Raw genomic sequence first — 16622 nt, 5'->3', positions numbered from 1 at the left:
TCTAGGGATTCTTCTAAGAATTTTTCCAGCGATTCCTTCAAAAACTTGCTGGGATTATTCAGGGCAATCTCCCTAGGAGCCTTGCAGAAGAACCTTCGGTGTTTCCTCCTGGAAATCTAGTAGAATTTTTCCTGGAATTTCTTCAAATATTTCTCATTATATTTCTCCAGGAACTCCTCTTGACTTTTATCCAGGAGTTCCTCCTGGGATTCTATAAGCAATTCCTGCTGCTTATAATGTTTCAGGAATGCCTCCTAAGGCCTCCTCCAGAAATTCTTACTGTGATACTTGCAGCAATCCCTCTAGGGATTTCTCCTGACATTCTTGCTGGGATTCTTCTAAAGGCAGTTTTCCTCGGATACTTCCAGAAATGTCTTTGATTCTTCCAGGGATTTTTCTAAAGACTCATCCAGGAAATCCTCTGGAGTTTTTATTCGTGGATTACTCTAGAAATTATTCATGGTATTACTCATGGTCAGTGGTGGGAACGCTTGCCGTTAACCGTTAACGCATTTCGGACGAACATTTGCCTCAATTTTCGCCAAGGTCACTTAAAAGTTCACTTTCAATGTTCTCCAATCTGCGAGTGAGGTATACCTTTCTACTGAGGAGAAAAAATATTTATTTGAACTTGAAGTTTTCGAGTTATTGAGTGGCAAACGTAATTTAACGGTAATCGTCAGCCGTTAAATTGCGTTCGTCTCTCAATAACTCGAAAACTAAAAGTTCAAATTGATTTTTTTTCCACATCAATAGAAAGGTTCACCTCACTTGCAGATTGGAGAACATTGATAGTTTGGATTTTTTTCTGTAGTTTCAATGGCTATTCCTTTGAAATTATTTCAGCAAATCTTTTTTCTGTTGTTTCGCAATTTATTGAGGCAGTTTTATCGTATTAATTTTTTTAATTCGATATGATTTTATTGAATTTATATTATTTGCTTCCGAAAATTGCTGAATTGGAAATTCAGAAATTCTCAACTGGACTTGTTCAAAGAAAACCCTATAAAATTCACGAAAAACTTCCTGAAAAAATCCCAAAGAAATTACCGGAAAAAAAATCCATCAATATTACCTTAGGACTTTCAAAGTAGTTGCAAAAGAATTCATATGTGGAGCGGACCTGGTGCGATGGTTAGAACACTTGACTATCACGCCGAGGACCTGGGATCGAATCCCACTCCCGACAAACTCGCAAAATGTGAGTTCTTCCTTCGGAAGGGAAGTAAAGCGTGGGTCCCGAGATGAACTAGCCCAGGGCTAAAAATCTCGTTAATACAGATAAAAAAAAAAAGAATTCATATAAGAATTACCAGAGGAACACGTGAAGAAAATATTAAGGCTTTTTAAAGAATTTGGCCAAATCCAATCTCAAAATAAATTGCCAAAATACATTTTATAAAAGTTTTCACAAACACTCAAAAAAAAAAATCAAGGAAATTCTCAAAGATTTTTTTGAAATCATCAAAGGAATTTCGGAAAAAAAGAATTCCAATTGCCGTAGAATCATCGTGAAAGAATTTTAAAGAACCGCCAAAGATTTCTTTTTTCCATTAAATTCCCGAAGAAAATCTCTAAGAAATTTGCCGAATCAATTTACAAAGAAATAACCGAAGAAGTACCCAAAGTAATAATCGAAGTTTCCAAAATTTCCAAAGGAATTGCTGATTGAATTCCCAAATATATTTTCAATGCAAGTAACATCGGAATTGCAGCGTCTGCTGCAGGAATTCCTTTCACAATTACTGAAGAATGTAGAAGAAATTGTTTTAAGAATTTTTGTTAAGTGTAGAATTAGCCAAGTGTTAAAATACACATTAATAAAAAAAAATTAAGAATTTTCATTAAAATAATAGAAACGATGTATAAAAGAACTTCTAATGCAACTGCCGATGAAATGTTCAAAGGATGCGTGAAGGTGTTTAGTATCAAATTCCAAACATATTATCAAATAAATTCTTATAGAAATTGCGGAAAGAAAACCAAAGATATTATCGAAGAAATTTGCCAAATCCAAAGGAATTACTGAGAGATTTACAAAAGAAGTCTTAAATTAAATGAATTGCAAAACAATTGCCGGGAATATTTCCTGAGGAATTACCAAAAGAATGTTTTGTCGAAGACACAAAATTCTTTTGTATTCGAAATTTACGAAGCGGAAATATTGACTGATTACTACAATATTGGTTTAACGTATGTCAAAATTTCAGTTTTATACAGCATTTCGTTCACCAGATATACTATCAATCCAGTCGAAATCGGAGTTTGGTGCGAGCATCAGAATCCCGAAGAGAAAGTTCGCTCGCACAAAATTTCGGGCTTCAACTAAATTGATAATATGTTCGTGAACCTTCAGAACGGAACTCAGGATAATCGAGTTCAAATTTTGTAGTTTCAAGAATCATACTCACAATTTCTCTGTAAAAAAGTATTTTCATGTACAATGCAAATATTTATCCTGATTTTGCAATTTAAAGTATTTATAACTCTTACAATTGATCTTTATAACTATTTTTATATACGCAATCGAGTTTTCAATCCTCACATGGCGGGATAGTGTTAAATCAGTACAACGGTTCGAATTAAAAAAAAGGCTCTTCTTTAAAATAAAGAGCGTTTCAAATTGCTGGTTGATTTTTCCCGCGACGCAGTATATCATTATGCTAAGAAATTCAGGGTGGATCGGTACTTCCATTAACAAAAAAAAAAGCAAAACAACCCGAAAGCCACTGAAACTGGCATCCCCTAGGCACCCCCTAGGAAAAATCCTAGATACGCCAATGGAACAGGGTGAAAGCAGAATAAAACTTAGAGCATTTCCAGCCTTAAACACGAACAAGTATGCTATTTTTTACTTGATATTTTACAATTTGAATGAGATTCTGTTCGAACTGGTTTTCGTGAATCATTTACTTTTGTATCTATACATAACCATTTCGTCTCACCCAACCTCTGAAAAGGACGTAAGAAAAACACCATAGTTTCTTTAAAAAAAATATAACTCGAAAACGATTTGTTAGATTAAATGATGTCTTTAGAGATGTATGAGGATATCTGAAAGACTTTTAGAAAAAAAATACACTGAGAATAATATTCATCGCAGATGTCACATAATTTTCCAAAAGCCTTACCCTTCGTTTTTTTTTCAATTTTTTTTTTGGTGCAAGCTGACTTCCAGTCTTAAAATTTAAAGTAAGGATGGTCAAATGCTTCTAACTATTTTTTCACGATTTTTTAATTTTCTGCGATTTTCAAAATAAGCAAAATGATTTTTTTTATTTTTATAATAAAAACATATTTTACGTACAAGTTCCAATGAAAAAAAAAACTATGAATTGTTTTGTTCACATGCAACCATACTTACAGCGAATAAAAAAACTAAGAAAAATGTGTGGGACCGTGAAAAATGTTATTAGTGTTTTATTTTACAGTTTTACAGTTTTTATCAGAATTGGCTCAGGGAGCGGACCTGGTGTGATGGTTAGAACACTTGATTATCGCGCCGAGGACCTGGGATCGAATCCCACTCCCGACAATCTCGCAAAATGTGAGATCTTTCTTCGGAAGGGAAGTAAAGCGTGGGTCCCGAGATGAACTAGCCAAGGGCTAAAAATCTCGTTAATGCAGATAAAAAAAAAAGAATTGGCTCAATTATTTTTTAGATGTGAGAATTTTTTGACCGTCTTGAATAACATTTAACAATGTCCCATGTTTTTTTTAATAATTTGATGTGGGAAAAAAAATGAATAGTTTTTCATTGAAAGATGTACGTAAAGTCGATTTTTCATATGAAAAATCTTAAAAGTTGTTTCCTTTTGCTTGTTTTAAAATTTGATGAAAAATGAAAATTTCAGAAAAAAAATAGTTAGAAGCATTAGACCATCCTGAGCTATTGGTGAATTTTGAGGCTGAAAGTCAGCTCTCTACAGAATTAAAATAAAAAAAAAAATAGAAGAGTGAGGTTTTTGGAAAATTTTAAATATATGACATCCAACATAGATCCGCGATGAATGTTTTTGTGTATTTTTTTTCTCAAAAAGTCCTTCATATATCTCCAAACATCTTCGACATAATTTCAATCCAACAAATCGTTTTCGAATTATAATTTTTGGAAGAAGAAAATAAAGTTTTTTATGCGCCCTTTTCAAAAGTTAGGTGAAAAATAAATAACATGAAAAACATTTTCAGATAGAAGCTCAAAAATGTCAATTGAATTGAAAAAAGTGATTCGTGCGTTGATCTGGAAATACTCTATTTCACTAGTAATTTCTCAGAAAATTCCCAAAACAATATTTTGGAACATCTGCATAAATTGCCTCAAAATAACTTTCTGATTCCTTCAGAAATTCTTTGAAAGATTTCTCCAGAATTTTATCGAAAAATTTATATAGGATACCATCCATGGATATCTTCAGAAATTCCAACATCTTAATGCACCGGCGATTCCTGCAGAAAACTTCCATGGAATTTTTAATAAATTGCGTAATAAATGCCTTCGAAGATTCCTCTGAGAACTCCTTTAAGAGCTCTGCCAGGGATTCTTTTAGGAAATTCATGGGTTTCTTTAGAATTTTCTCCAGCAATTCCTTTCGGGAAGTCTTAGACGGATTTCTTCCAAAAATTCTGTAAACATATCTTTCAAGGATTGAATAAGAAATTCCTTTTGAATTTCTTCCAGAATTTCCCATTGAGGATTCTCCTGAAATATCTCAAAGAATTCCACTAGCAAAGCGTGTGTTGGCTTCCTCAGAAGATCCTCCATTCAGAAATCCGTTCGAGAAACCACGAGTTTCTTCAGAAAATCTAAACTCCAGAATTTCTCATGAATTGCTCAAAGGATTCCTTTACAGAATATTCCACAGTCTCCTTCAGAAATTCTTCCATAGTTTTCTGGAGATTCCTTCGGAAATTCTTTATGAAATTCGTCCAAAAAAAAATGCCCAAGGACTGCTTCAAGACATCATATATGTCTTTTTGCTTTTCTCGTACACCAAGTGTACTGGAAAGGCTATATGTTCACTCCAAAAATGAATTTTTGATAGGAGGCCCGGAGGATCGATTCTCATATACCAATCAACTCAGCTCGACGAATTCAGGTGATGTATGTGTGTGTATGTATGTGTGTATGTATGTGTGTAGTATGTGTGTGTATCTGTGTGTGTGTACAAAAAAACTCACATCACTTTTTGGCAGTATTTATGTAATGGCCAGGAGTTATGGCCATCTAGGTGTACCGGACCGGTACCCCAGAAAGGGGCCAGGTATGAAAACGCTACAAACCCATCCATGCGACACTTCAAACTACGGAATTTTTGATAACTAGATGAACGGTAAGCAGAAAAATGACCTCATACCATATCTGAACCGGTAGTGTCCCGGAACCGGTTCCGGGTGTCCCGCCGGAAGTGGCTAAACATAAAAGTGAATTAAACCCATGCATGCGACATATCAAACCGTGGCTTTTTCGATAACCTCATGAACAGTAAGAAAGAAAACATTCTTAGACCATATCGGAACCGGTAGTATTGCACAACCGGTTCCAGATGTCCCGCTGGAGGTGGCCAAGTATAAAAGTTAAAAAAAAAACCCATGCGTGACATATCAAATAGTGGCTTTTTTGACATCCTGATGAACGGTAAACAGGAAAATATTGTCAGACCATATTTGATCCGGTTGTGTTCCGGAACCAGTTCCGGGTGTCCCGCCGGAAGTGGCCAAATATAAATTGAAGTAGAACCATGCATGCGACATATCATACCGTGGCTTTTTCGATAACCTAATAAACAGTAAGCAGGACAGCATTCCCAGACCATATCGGAACCAGTAGTGTTCCGGAACCGGTTCCAGATGTCCCGCCGGAGGTGGCCAAGTATAAAAGTTAACCAAACCCATGCATGCGACATATTAAATAGTGTTTTATTTTATATTCTGATGAACAGTAAGCAGGAAAATATTCTCAGAACATATGTGAACCAGTAGTGATCCGGTACTGGTTCCGGGTGTCCCACCGGAAATGGTCAAATAAAAAAGTGAACCAAACCCATGCATGCGACACATGAAATCGTGGATTTATAGGTATCTTGATTTGGCAAAAAAAGATTACGGTCATATTTGGGACAACCGGTAGTGTTCCACAACCAATTACGGGTGCCCCATCGGAAGAGGTCAAATGTAAAGGAGAACCAAACCCGTAAATGCGACACATTAAATGACTTTTAAGGTAGCCTGATGAACGGTTAACAAAAAAAAAACAAGCATAGACCACACTTTGGAAAACCAATAGTGTGCCGAAACCGGTTCCAGGTAGCCCACCGGAAGTGGTCAAATGTAGAACGGAACCAAACGCATGCAGGCAGCACAATTAATAACGGCTTCTTCGATAACGCGAAGAACGGTCAGCAACAAAATAGCCTCAGGCCATATTTAAGACTACCGGTAGTGTTCCGGAACCAGTTTCGAGTGTATCGCCCGAACTGGCGAAATGCATAAATGAACCACACCCATGTATGCGGTACATCAATTCGCGACTTTCTAGGAAAACTGATTAACAATTTGCATGAAACTAGTCTAAGACCACATCAGGGACAATCGGTAAGTGGTAAAATGTGAACCGAAAGTGACTTGGAAAGTGGTAAAATGTGAAATTGAACCAAACCCATGCGTGTGGTACCATAAAACCACGCTAATTCGACAATGATTGCTGTCAAATTACCTGGGTAAACTTCTAATTCGATTAACTAACTCTATTTTAGTTTTTGTTTAGATGGTAGGATTTGTTTTTGAACACAAATCCTACAGATATTGAGGTGATACGAATTGATAGCTTGTTCATTTTACGATTGCTGGCTTCCAAAGTTCACTGCGGTTGATCACCAAACGGATCAGGAGTCGGATAGCACCAAATTTGAACTTCAAGAAGTAGCAGCTTCCGCAGGATTCGCTGCGGGTGTGAGTAGCATCACAATATCGGATCAGTTGTATTTGCAGTGTATTAAACTGTGACATTTGATCATTTTCTAATTCGACAAATGTCGAATGAGTGGGGTACGAATTTGAAAGTGTCGTATTAAAAAGTGATGAAAACACGGGGTTTTACAGTACATCAAATAACAGCTTTTTTGATAGCACGATGATCGATGCGTTAGAACATAGCCTCAGACCATATTTTAGACAACCGGTAGTGTCACGAAATCAGTTCCGGGTGTCCCACTGGAAGTGGTCAAATGTAAAAGTTTTTTTTTTATTTTTTTTTTTGTGTATTTTAACTTAAATGCTAATTCTACACTCAAATGTAAAAGTGATCATGCATGAGATAAATCAAATCGTGTTTTTTTTTGGGAACCCAATCAATGCAAGCGATAAATATGTGTATGATAACAAAATCTTGACAAATTAAACTCACATACAAACAGACGTCTCACTTTACTCACTACCTATCGTTCTTGTTTTCAACGGTCAATAAAATAAAGCCTAAAATGTGCAGAAAAAACTTTGTCGAAGACCGCAAAGTGATCTGTGATTGTGTAATAAGTTATATCTTAGCTTGTTAGTGCCATCAATAACAATATCAAGATTCAGGAACACTTTGACTTACGTTGACGGAAAGATTGTGAGAACATATTCGACGAGAAAGTCACTATCAACTCTAGGTGGATTAATTTGTTTTTTTTTTTGTCAAAATTGATTCCTTCAGGAATTACTCCAGGAATTTGGTTTAGAAATCCACCAAGGTTTATGTCGGAAACTTCTCCAGCAATTTCTTCTTTTGAAGAAATGTCTCCAGTGTTTTCTTCAAATCTTCCTAGCAGATTTCTCAATAAATTTGCTTGAGGAATTCTTTTAGGAAGATTTCCGCCAGGGATTCTTTTTGAAATTCTTCTAGGGACTCGATTAAAAAAGTCTTCGAAATGTTTCTCCAGAAATATAATAAATTCATAAAGTCTTTCAATTGAAATCTTCCTGATACTCCTTCAGAAATTCGTGCATGTATTTCTTCAAGAAGTCCACTAGAAATTCGATCAGGCATGGTTTAAGGATTACAATGAATTTCGCCGCAGTAATGGGTCCAGAAATTTCTTCAGGAAATCTTCTAGAAAATACTGCAGGAATTCCTTCACAGATTCTTGCATTATTACTTTCAGTGATTCCGGCAGGAATTCCTCCATTTATTTTCCCAGCAATTTCTCTGACATTTCCTTCAAGGAATGCTGTATGGATTTCTTCACGAATTCCTAAAGGAATTCATTTAGAAATATGTCCTATGAATTTCATTCGGAAATCATTTGAAAGCATCTCAAGAGTGTTTCAAGGGATCTTTACAGAAGCTTATCTAGGTGTTTCTTCAAAAATTCCAGCAAGAACTCCTTAAGTTATATGAATTGCTCCAGGAATACTTTCACGGTATCCTCCAAGAATTTTATTAAAGGATTTCTTCAGGAATTTTCCTAAAAATTCCTCGATAAGTTTTTTTTTAGGAATTCCACGAACGCTTTCTCATGTAGTTTGAACAAGAAGTTCTACAAAAATTCCTCCTGGGATTCCTTCATGAACTGCCCAGGAATTTCTTCAGATATTTCTCTAGAGATTCATTCAAGTGTATCTTCTGAGATAACTACAGGGCTTCTACTGGAGATTTCTTCCGGAATTCCTTCAGCGATTTTTTTTCTCAGATACTTCTGCTCGAATTGCTTCAAAAATATCTCCAAGATCTTTTTCAGAATTTCAGGAATTTTTCAGACTTTTTCAATAGTTTTTCCATTAGGTTTTTTTTTCAGAAATATCTCTTAATTTTAATTTTTCAGGACGCGCGCCGTTGTAAAGAGTACCAAAAACAAAATCTCGCTCGTCGTATAGAACGCGAGCGCGGTGCAGTTTTAGTATCAAATAGGCGCGCGTCCTGAACGGTTAAAAAAACCTGCAAAGATTCCTTCGCAAACCCTTCCAAGGGTTCCTTCAAGAATTCTTTGGGAAATTTCTTAAGAGTATCATACAGAAACTCCTTTAAGGATTTCTTTTAGGAATTGCTCCTGCGGTTTCGTCAGAATTATCTCCTCGGATTTTTTTAGGGAGTTTTTTTTTTCAGAAATTTTCCAAAAACTGCCCACAAATTGCTGAAACAAAAATTGTAAGAATCCCTGTAGGGATCCATTAAAAAAATTTCTCGGTAATACCTTTGGAGATTCCCAGAAGCAATTTTTATAAAAATTTTGGACAAGAATTCCTTAAACAATTTTTGAAGTTATCTCTGTAGGAATTTCGGGATGAATCCCCGAGAGAATATATGTAGAAACTTCTTAATATATATCCTTAATTCTTAGATAAAGAACATGGGAATCTTTTGGAGGATCTCTGAAAGTAATCCCAAGGAAAAAAATATTAAAAAGTTTCTAAAGAGATTTCTAAGGGATTCTTTAATGGATATTTGCATTTTCGTAGAAATCATTGAAAAATTTCTACAGAAATTGCAGACAAAGGTTATGGTTGAATTCCTAAAGAAATTTCTCAATCAATTTCAGAGGACTTTTCGAGCTCATAGAAATATCTCTGGTGGATTTTTCATAAAAAATAATACAATTTCTGATGGGATAAGTACACAAAGTACCTGGAGAAATCTCTGTAGAAAATCCCGCAGAAACAAGAAAGAAATCCTGGAGAACTATTTGAAGAACCACTGAAAAAATGATCTAAAAAAATGAAAAAAATAAAGGAATGTTTGAAAGAATACCTCGAAGAACTGGAGAATCTTCGGTTTATATTTTAAGAAGAGTTTCTTGGAAAGTTTCTTGAAAAATGCCATATAATACATTCTGGAATAATTTCTGCAGGAATTGCATTGCCGAATGCAATGGAGAAATTTCTGAAGCATCACCAACAATTTTTGGAAAGAATCACAGAAGAAAGGTCTGAATAAATCTTAAGCATTTCCTGCTGCAGGAATACCTGAATGAACTACTGTAGAAATTATTGAGAAACTTCCAGAAGAATCTATTGGGAACTTTTTTGGGGAATTGCTAAATAAATGCCTGAGAGAATCTCTGAATATATAAGGTGACGCCTGAAGGAACCTCCGAAACACACAAGATTTAAGCAGGACCTAATCAGCACGGAAATGTAACTGGAACAGAAGTAAAACAGGACTGAAGCAAACGTGGAACGAGGATGAAACGAAACTGAAACAGGGTATAAGCAGAACCGAACGGAATAAAAAACTGCATTAAGACTAAAACAGGAGTAAAAAAAGGGGAAACGGGATAGAAAAAGAAATATTAAAACATAGCTAAAACAGAATTTAAATAGGTCTACAATAAATCTTGAACGGGACGGAAACAATATAAAAACAGGAATAAACATGAGACAGAACTGAAATTAAATTGATGTAAGACTGCAACAAAACTAAAACAAGATGCAGAACTCCAATAAAACCGAAAAATATATGAAATAGGGCTGGAACGGCACTGGAAAAGAATTAAAATATAACTTCATATTTGCTCTACGAGTCAAACTTTTAATTCTTCTACAGGTGCAATTGGTATGTGAAACTAATCCAGGAGTTCTACTGCAAATTCCTGTAGAAGTTCTACCAAAAATTTCTTCAGAAGTTCCACTGGGCATTCCTAAAGAAGTTTCACTGGGATTTGTTTTACCAATTCCTCTAGGAGTTCACCGAAAAATTCATGTAGGACCTCTGGAGGTTCCGCCGGAAATCCATCGGAAAGTTCCACCAGAAATTTTTCTGAGAGTTCCACTGGGGATTCCTGTAGTAGTTACACTGGGTATTCCTCTGGGAATTCGACTGAGAATTCATCCAGAAGTTTCACCGGGCATGTGTTTTGATATTTCACCAGATATTCCTCTACAAGTTCAACCGGAAATTTATCGGAGTTCTACTGGCGATTCTCCAAGGAAATACACTGGCATTGCCTCTGAAGTTCCACAGGGAATTATTTAAGGGATTTCACCGGGATTTCTTCTAAAATTTCTACTGGGAATACCTCTAGGAGTTAAACTGGGAATTGATGCAAGCATTGCATTGGGAATTAAACTGAAAAATTCGTCAAGGAGTTCTACTGCCAATTCCTGTAGATGCTCCACCAGGAACTCCTTCAAGAGTTCCACTGAGAGTTCCAGGGAAGTTTCACAGGGAATTCATCTAGGACATCCACTGAGAATTCCTCAAGGATTTTCACCGATAATTTCGGTAATTGTCGGATAATTTCCCACGTCTTCAAGAAGTTTTACTGAGAATTCCCCTAGGAGTATCTTCGGAAATTCGAGGGGTTTAACCGTGATTCTCTCCTGAAGTTCTGCTAAGAATTCTTCTAGGAGTTCCATTAAAAATTCTTCTAGGAGTTCCTTCGAGAAGCTCTCCAGTCCAAAAGTTTCTCGCTAGGTGTTCCACTTGAAATTCCTCTAGGAGTTTCACTAGGGTCCACAGGGAATTCTTCTAGTGGTTCCACCGAGATTTCCACTATAAGATTAACTGGGAATTCTTTTAGGAGATCCACGGGGATTTCGTCTTGAAGTTTCACTAGACAAAAAAAATTGAGGTCTCACCGAAATTTCTTCTAAAATATCTAGTTGGAATTAATCTAGGAGTTCTACTGGCAATTCTTCAAAAAGTTTGATTGCGAATTTCTCTAGAAGTCACATCGAAAACTCCTCTAAGAGTGCGACTGCGAAATCTTCTAGGAAATTCTTACAGACGTTCTTCCGTGATCTATTTCATATACTGCTTTAGAAATTTGTCCGTGATTTCAACTGTGATTTTTTTTTTAAGTTCCCTATTCGATTCTCTATTGAGATACTCAGGGAATTTCCCGAAGTCCCTCTTAAATTACATTCCAAAGTTCCTCCTGGGATTCCTCTTAAAGTTGTTTCAGAAGATCTCCCGGAAGTCCCTCCGGGAATTTTATAAGGAGTTTTTCTGGGAAATCCTAATTTCCAGTAATGTTATTACTGGAAATCTTGGGCTTTCTCCAAAACTTCACCTGGAAACAGCTTCGGAAATCCATCGAAATCTGCAGCAGAAATTCTAAATGAAGATCCTTCGGAATCGTCTAAAGTTCTTATGTATTTTTTTTTTTTTTCAAAAGTTCATCCGGAATTTTTTTTTCCTTAATTGCTTCAAGAATTTTGTGCAACATTTTTTAGAAATTTTTTTCCCCATATTTGTTTGAAAGTTTCTCCGGAAACTCGTGTGCAAGTTCATCTGAAACTTCTTCTGGAAGTTCTCATGAGATCTCTTCCGGAAATTCCTCAGGGAAATCCACCAAATGTTTCTCCGAGGACTTCATGTGAAAGCTACTCCCAATTATATTTGTCAAATTGCCTCCGAAGTTTTGGAAAAAGTGGCTCCGGAAAATTTTCAAGAGTTTCTGATAATTCTTAAGAAGAATTTTCCGAAAATTATTTTCAAAAAAATTTACGGAAAGGTCCTCTGAAAATTCTTCTGAAAGTCCCAGAGAAACATCCGACAATTGTCTCAAAAGTTCCTCCGGGAAATTATTTTCCCGGATTTTCTTCTGGAACTTAACAACGTCCTGTGGGAATTCATCGGGAAAATCCAGTAACTTCATCTGAGAATTCTACTGGGAATTCGAGAGATTCCAATAGAATTTTTTTCTGGAACTACCACCTGCAGAAATTTCACCGGGAATTTCTCTAGGAGCTACTCCGGGAATTACGTTAAAACTTACACTTTTTTTTTTAAGTTTCACCGGGAATTGTATTAGAAATGCGAATTAAAAATCGTCCTTTGGGATTTATTCCAGAAAATCCACCAGGAAATCCCCAAGTTACTTCATGTAGGATTTCTACCAGGAATTATACTAAGAACTCTGCCGAGATTTCCTCTAGGAGTTAAACTGGGAATTCATCCAGGAGTTCCTTCACAAATTTTTCTAGAAACGGAAATTCTAAAAATTCTGAGTATTCCCCTAGAAGTACATCTGAAAATTCTTCTGGGGCTTCACCGGTATTTTCTCTTGAAGTTCCTCTGAGATTTCTTCTAGAAGCTCTTTTGGAAATCGCTCTAAAAGTCTAACAGGGAATCCCTCCAGTTCCAGAAGTTCGCTAGAAATTTCTCTTGGACTTTCGCTTGGAATTCCCCTAGGAGCTCCACTGGGATATTCATTATAAGATTCATTGGAAGCTCCTCTAGGAGTTCTAAGTACGCGCATAAAATCCAGGAATTCCATTGAAAATCCTGCTAGGGATTCCACTAGCATTACCTTTAAAAGTTCTACTGAAAGTTCTTTAAGGTTTTTTTTTTCAGAAGTTCTTCCGTGATCTATTCCAATTTAATTGTTTATTGAGCTACTTAGGGGATATTTCAGAAGTCGCATTCTGAAATTCGTCCTGGGATTCCTCTTGAAATTTCTTCAAAAATTCTCCCGGAAGTTCCTCCGGAAAGTGTATCAGGTTTTCCAGGGAATTCTGTAAGTTGTTGCTGGAAATCTTCCTGGGGTTTTTCAAACATTTTTCAGGAATTGTTCCAGAAATTCATCGAAATCTGCAGTAGAAATTCTACCAGATGTTTCTCCGAAGATATCATGTGGAAACTACTCCTGTTTATAACTTTTTATTTTTCTTCTGGTGTTTTCGTTAAAAGCGGCTCCGGTAATTCTCCAAGAGTTAGTGGAAATTCTTCCAGGAAGTCCTCTTAACCTTAAAGGACGCGCGTCTGCTTAGTCCTAAAACTGCACTACGTTCATGCTGTATACGACGAGTGAGGTGTTTTTTTGGTAGTGTTGTATTTTTTAGAATGGCGCGCGTTTTGAAGTATTAAAACTCTAGGGGAAGATCATCTGGGAATTCTTCTGAAAGTTCTTGGATTTTTTTTGTTTTCAGAAGATCCTCTGTGAATCCCTACGAAAGTTTCTCCGGAAAATATTTTTTCTTGATTTATTTCTGAAATTTATGAAGATTCCTGTGGGTTTTCATCAAATCCGTTCTGCGAGAATTCTTCCAGAAATTTCTTCAGAAATTCTTCTTGAAACTGTTTCGGGATTGCTTCCAGAAGTTACTCCAAAAATTCTTTAAAAATTATCTTCTGGACGTTCTTCAGTCATTTTTTCACACGTTCCTCCAGAATTTCTAAGAATTGATTCTCAAATTCATCCGGAAGTTATTGCGAATCCAGAAATTCTACAGTAATATTTTCTAGCAGTTTATCCGCAGCTCAGCTAGGATTCCTTTTGGAGATCTTTCTGGTATTCCTTCTGAAGTTTCTCCATAAATGTGGATTTCTGCAAAACCTTTAGATTTTTTTTTTTTTTGATAAAATCAATATTTCCAAATGAAATCAGAGACGTTCCTGGACACATTGATGAAAATTTGATGGAACTGGAATGAAACTGGAATGGAAACGGAATTATAACACAGCTTTTCAGACATATTCGAGTAATCGATTGATTCTCACCAATCTTCCAATCCACAGGTAAAATGTCCAGAATGTCGAGCAGAACACCGCATTCCCTACCAGGGTGTGCAGGGCTTCCCGACCAACGTCACGCTGCAACGCTTCCTGGAGCTGCACATCGAGATCACTGGCGAACTGCCGGATCCGACGTCTGGTAAGCCCTCTAGATTCTCAAACATGTACCTAGCACTCCAAACCTAATACTCCTACCATCTCTCTCTCCCTCTCTTCCCAACACGGCAGGCCAAGTGATGGAGCGGTGCAACGTGTGCTCGGAGAAAGCCTACTGCGCGCCGTGCGTTCACTGCGACAAGAAGATCTGCCCGGACTGTAAGGGGGCCCACATGGACATCCTGCGGCGGGAAATCAACCGCATCAACAACCAAATTCGGCGCGGCTTGCACCGGTTGAAGGAGGTCCTTGCGGTGGTCGAGAAGAATGCGCAGAACCTGCAGAACAACTGCGGCAGCGTGTCGGAGGAAATCGACGAGATCTCTCGCCGGCTGCAGAAGGCACTCAAGGACCGAACGGACTTCCTGCGCGGTGAAATGGACAAGTACATCTCGACGGAGCTGAAGAACGTGATTAACATGAAGGAGAACTTGGAGTTGGAGATCGCCAACATCCAGAGCAACTCCGATCTGGCCGAGAAGTTCATGAACGAAGGAACGGTCGAGTGGGATGACTGCGAACTGATGGATACGAAGGAGATATTCTTGCGGACGGTGGATTTCATTAGAAATTTTGACTGCGAAACCATGGACTACAGCAGGAAGGTCCGATTCATCATGAACATCGATCCGAACAAGCTGATCATGGAGGTTTCATCGTACGGAGACCTGAAGCTACCGACGGATACGTCCGGGGCAAGTCAGAGTCAAAGTATGCTTCTGCAGCCTCCGTCTGGACCGGGATTGATGCGATCGAAGAGTGATCATCGGTTGGCAGCTCAGTTCCGTCAGCAGGAAGCTCAAGGTTGGAATCCAGACGATGAACCGCTTCTTGGTGGACGTAAATTTGGAGAACGACCGATCAAACCTGTTCAGGAGAAAGAGAAGTACGGAAATGAATCTCGGTATGGTCGTGGCAACGATTACGACTACGATGATGAGCCGTCGACTAGGTCAAAGGGTCGGTTCCGATCAAGGTTTGCTCGCAGCCACCAGCTAGACAATGACTCTGACAACGAGTCCAAACAGGTCCGTTTCAATGAGAAGGAAGACAACAAGTCGAACAAGGTCTCCAGCACTGAAGACGTTGCCAAGGGTCCGCTGAGTGGAATCTTCCGTCTAATGGATTCTCCACGAGTGATGAAGCGTTTGCAGGATTCGGAGAAGGGGAAAACCAAAAAGGCCGCCCCAGCTCCAACTCCGGCTATGCCGAAACCTGTGACCCCTGTTTCCGTGAAACCCAAAGTAACGACAGCCAGACAGCTTTCTGAAGATGATGAAATAGCCAAGATCAAGAGGCAAAACAAGGGGGCTTCGACGAGTTCAACGACTACGACAACTCCCACTCCCGTCTCTCCAGTAACCACCGAACCGGAACGTCCAGCTGCCGAGCGAGTGTCCGCACTGAAGGCCCGAGTGACCGCAGCTGCAGCAGCTGCTGCCGCCGCCACCAGCGATGAAAGTGATAGTTCACCCGCTTCGCCGACTCGGCGATCGTCTCCGCATGTCGAGGTGAGATCCGATGATGAAGCGTAGCTCCGTCCTTCGAAAAATAGTTTTCAAGTAATAGATTTAATTGAATATGTTTTGCCATATGGATATAACCACCAAGATGAACAAAATACACAACAGATTCAACGAAAACCAAAAGACAACCTCGAAACAATCTACCGCTAAGTATTACCTTTGAACCGTCTCCTTGTCTCAAGTCCCGTTAAGTGTCGATTACCGCGCGCTACTCAGCTACCATGTCTCCATAACCTAAATGTAATTCTCCAACTTACACAAGCGTCATTTGGTCGGTGCATCGCGTCCGTCACACTCGTACTGATGCTTCATTAGTCCACAAATGAAAACATGCTCTGGGCAAACTCATCTTCTGTCTCTCGCCCATTTACGCCACCAATGTGAAACCACAATTGCAACAAGCGCCAATACGTTGGGGTTAATTATTCAATTTATCCGGTTATCCTATCGCCGTGTGAAACATCTACTCGTACTCCCCCTCCGTGTCCACGTCTGCAATAACCGTA

The 16622-nt window shown here is 38.1% G+C and overlaps 1 protein-coding gene across 8 annotated transcripts in view; it reads left to right on the top strand.

Annotated features, from left to right (window-relative positions):
* The window catches only part of LOC115265479 (RING finger protein nhl-1), a 261579-nt gene that overhangs the window by 169525 nt on the left and 75432 nt on the right, over nucleotides 1-16622 (top strand). For all 8 annotated transcript variants that reach the window (XM_029870772.2, XM_029870763.2, XM_029870767.2 and 5 more), the window contains 2 exons: nucleotides 14438-14573; nucleotides 14663-16101. In XM_029870772.2, the coding sequence (XP_029726632.1) occupies nucleotides 14438-14573; nucleotides 14663-16101 (1575 nt within the window). The remainder of the gene's footprint in view (nucleotides 1-14437; nucleotides 14574-14662; nucleotides 16102-16622) is intronic.

The sequence above is a fragment of the Aedes albopictus genome, chromosome 2 (assembly GCF_035046485.1).
Source record: "Aedes albopictus strain Foshan chromosome 2, AalbF5, whole genome shotgun sequence".
Lineage (NCBI taxonomy): Eukaryota > Metazoa > Arthropoda > Insecta > Diptera > Culicidae > Aedes > Aedes albopictus.
This window is presented reverse-complemented; position numbering and strand designations above follow the sequence as displayed.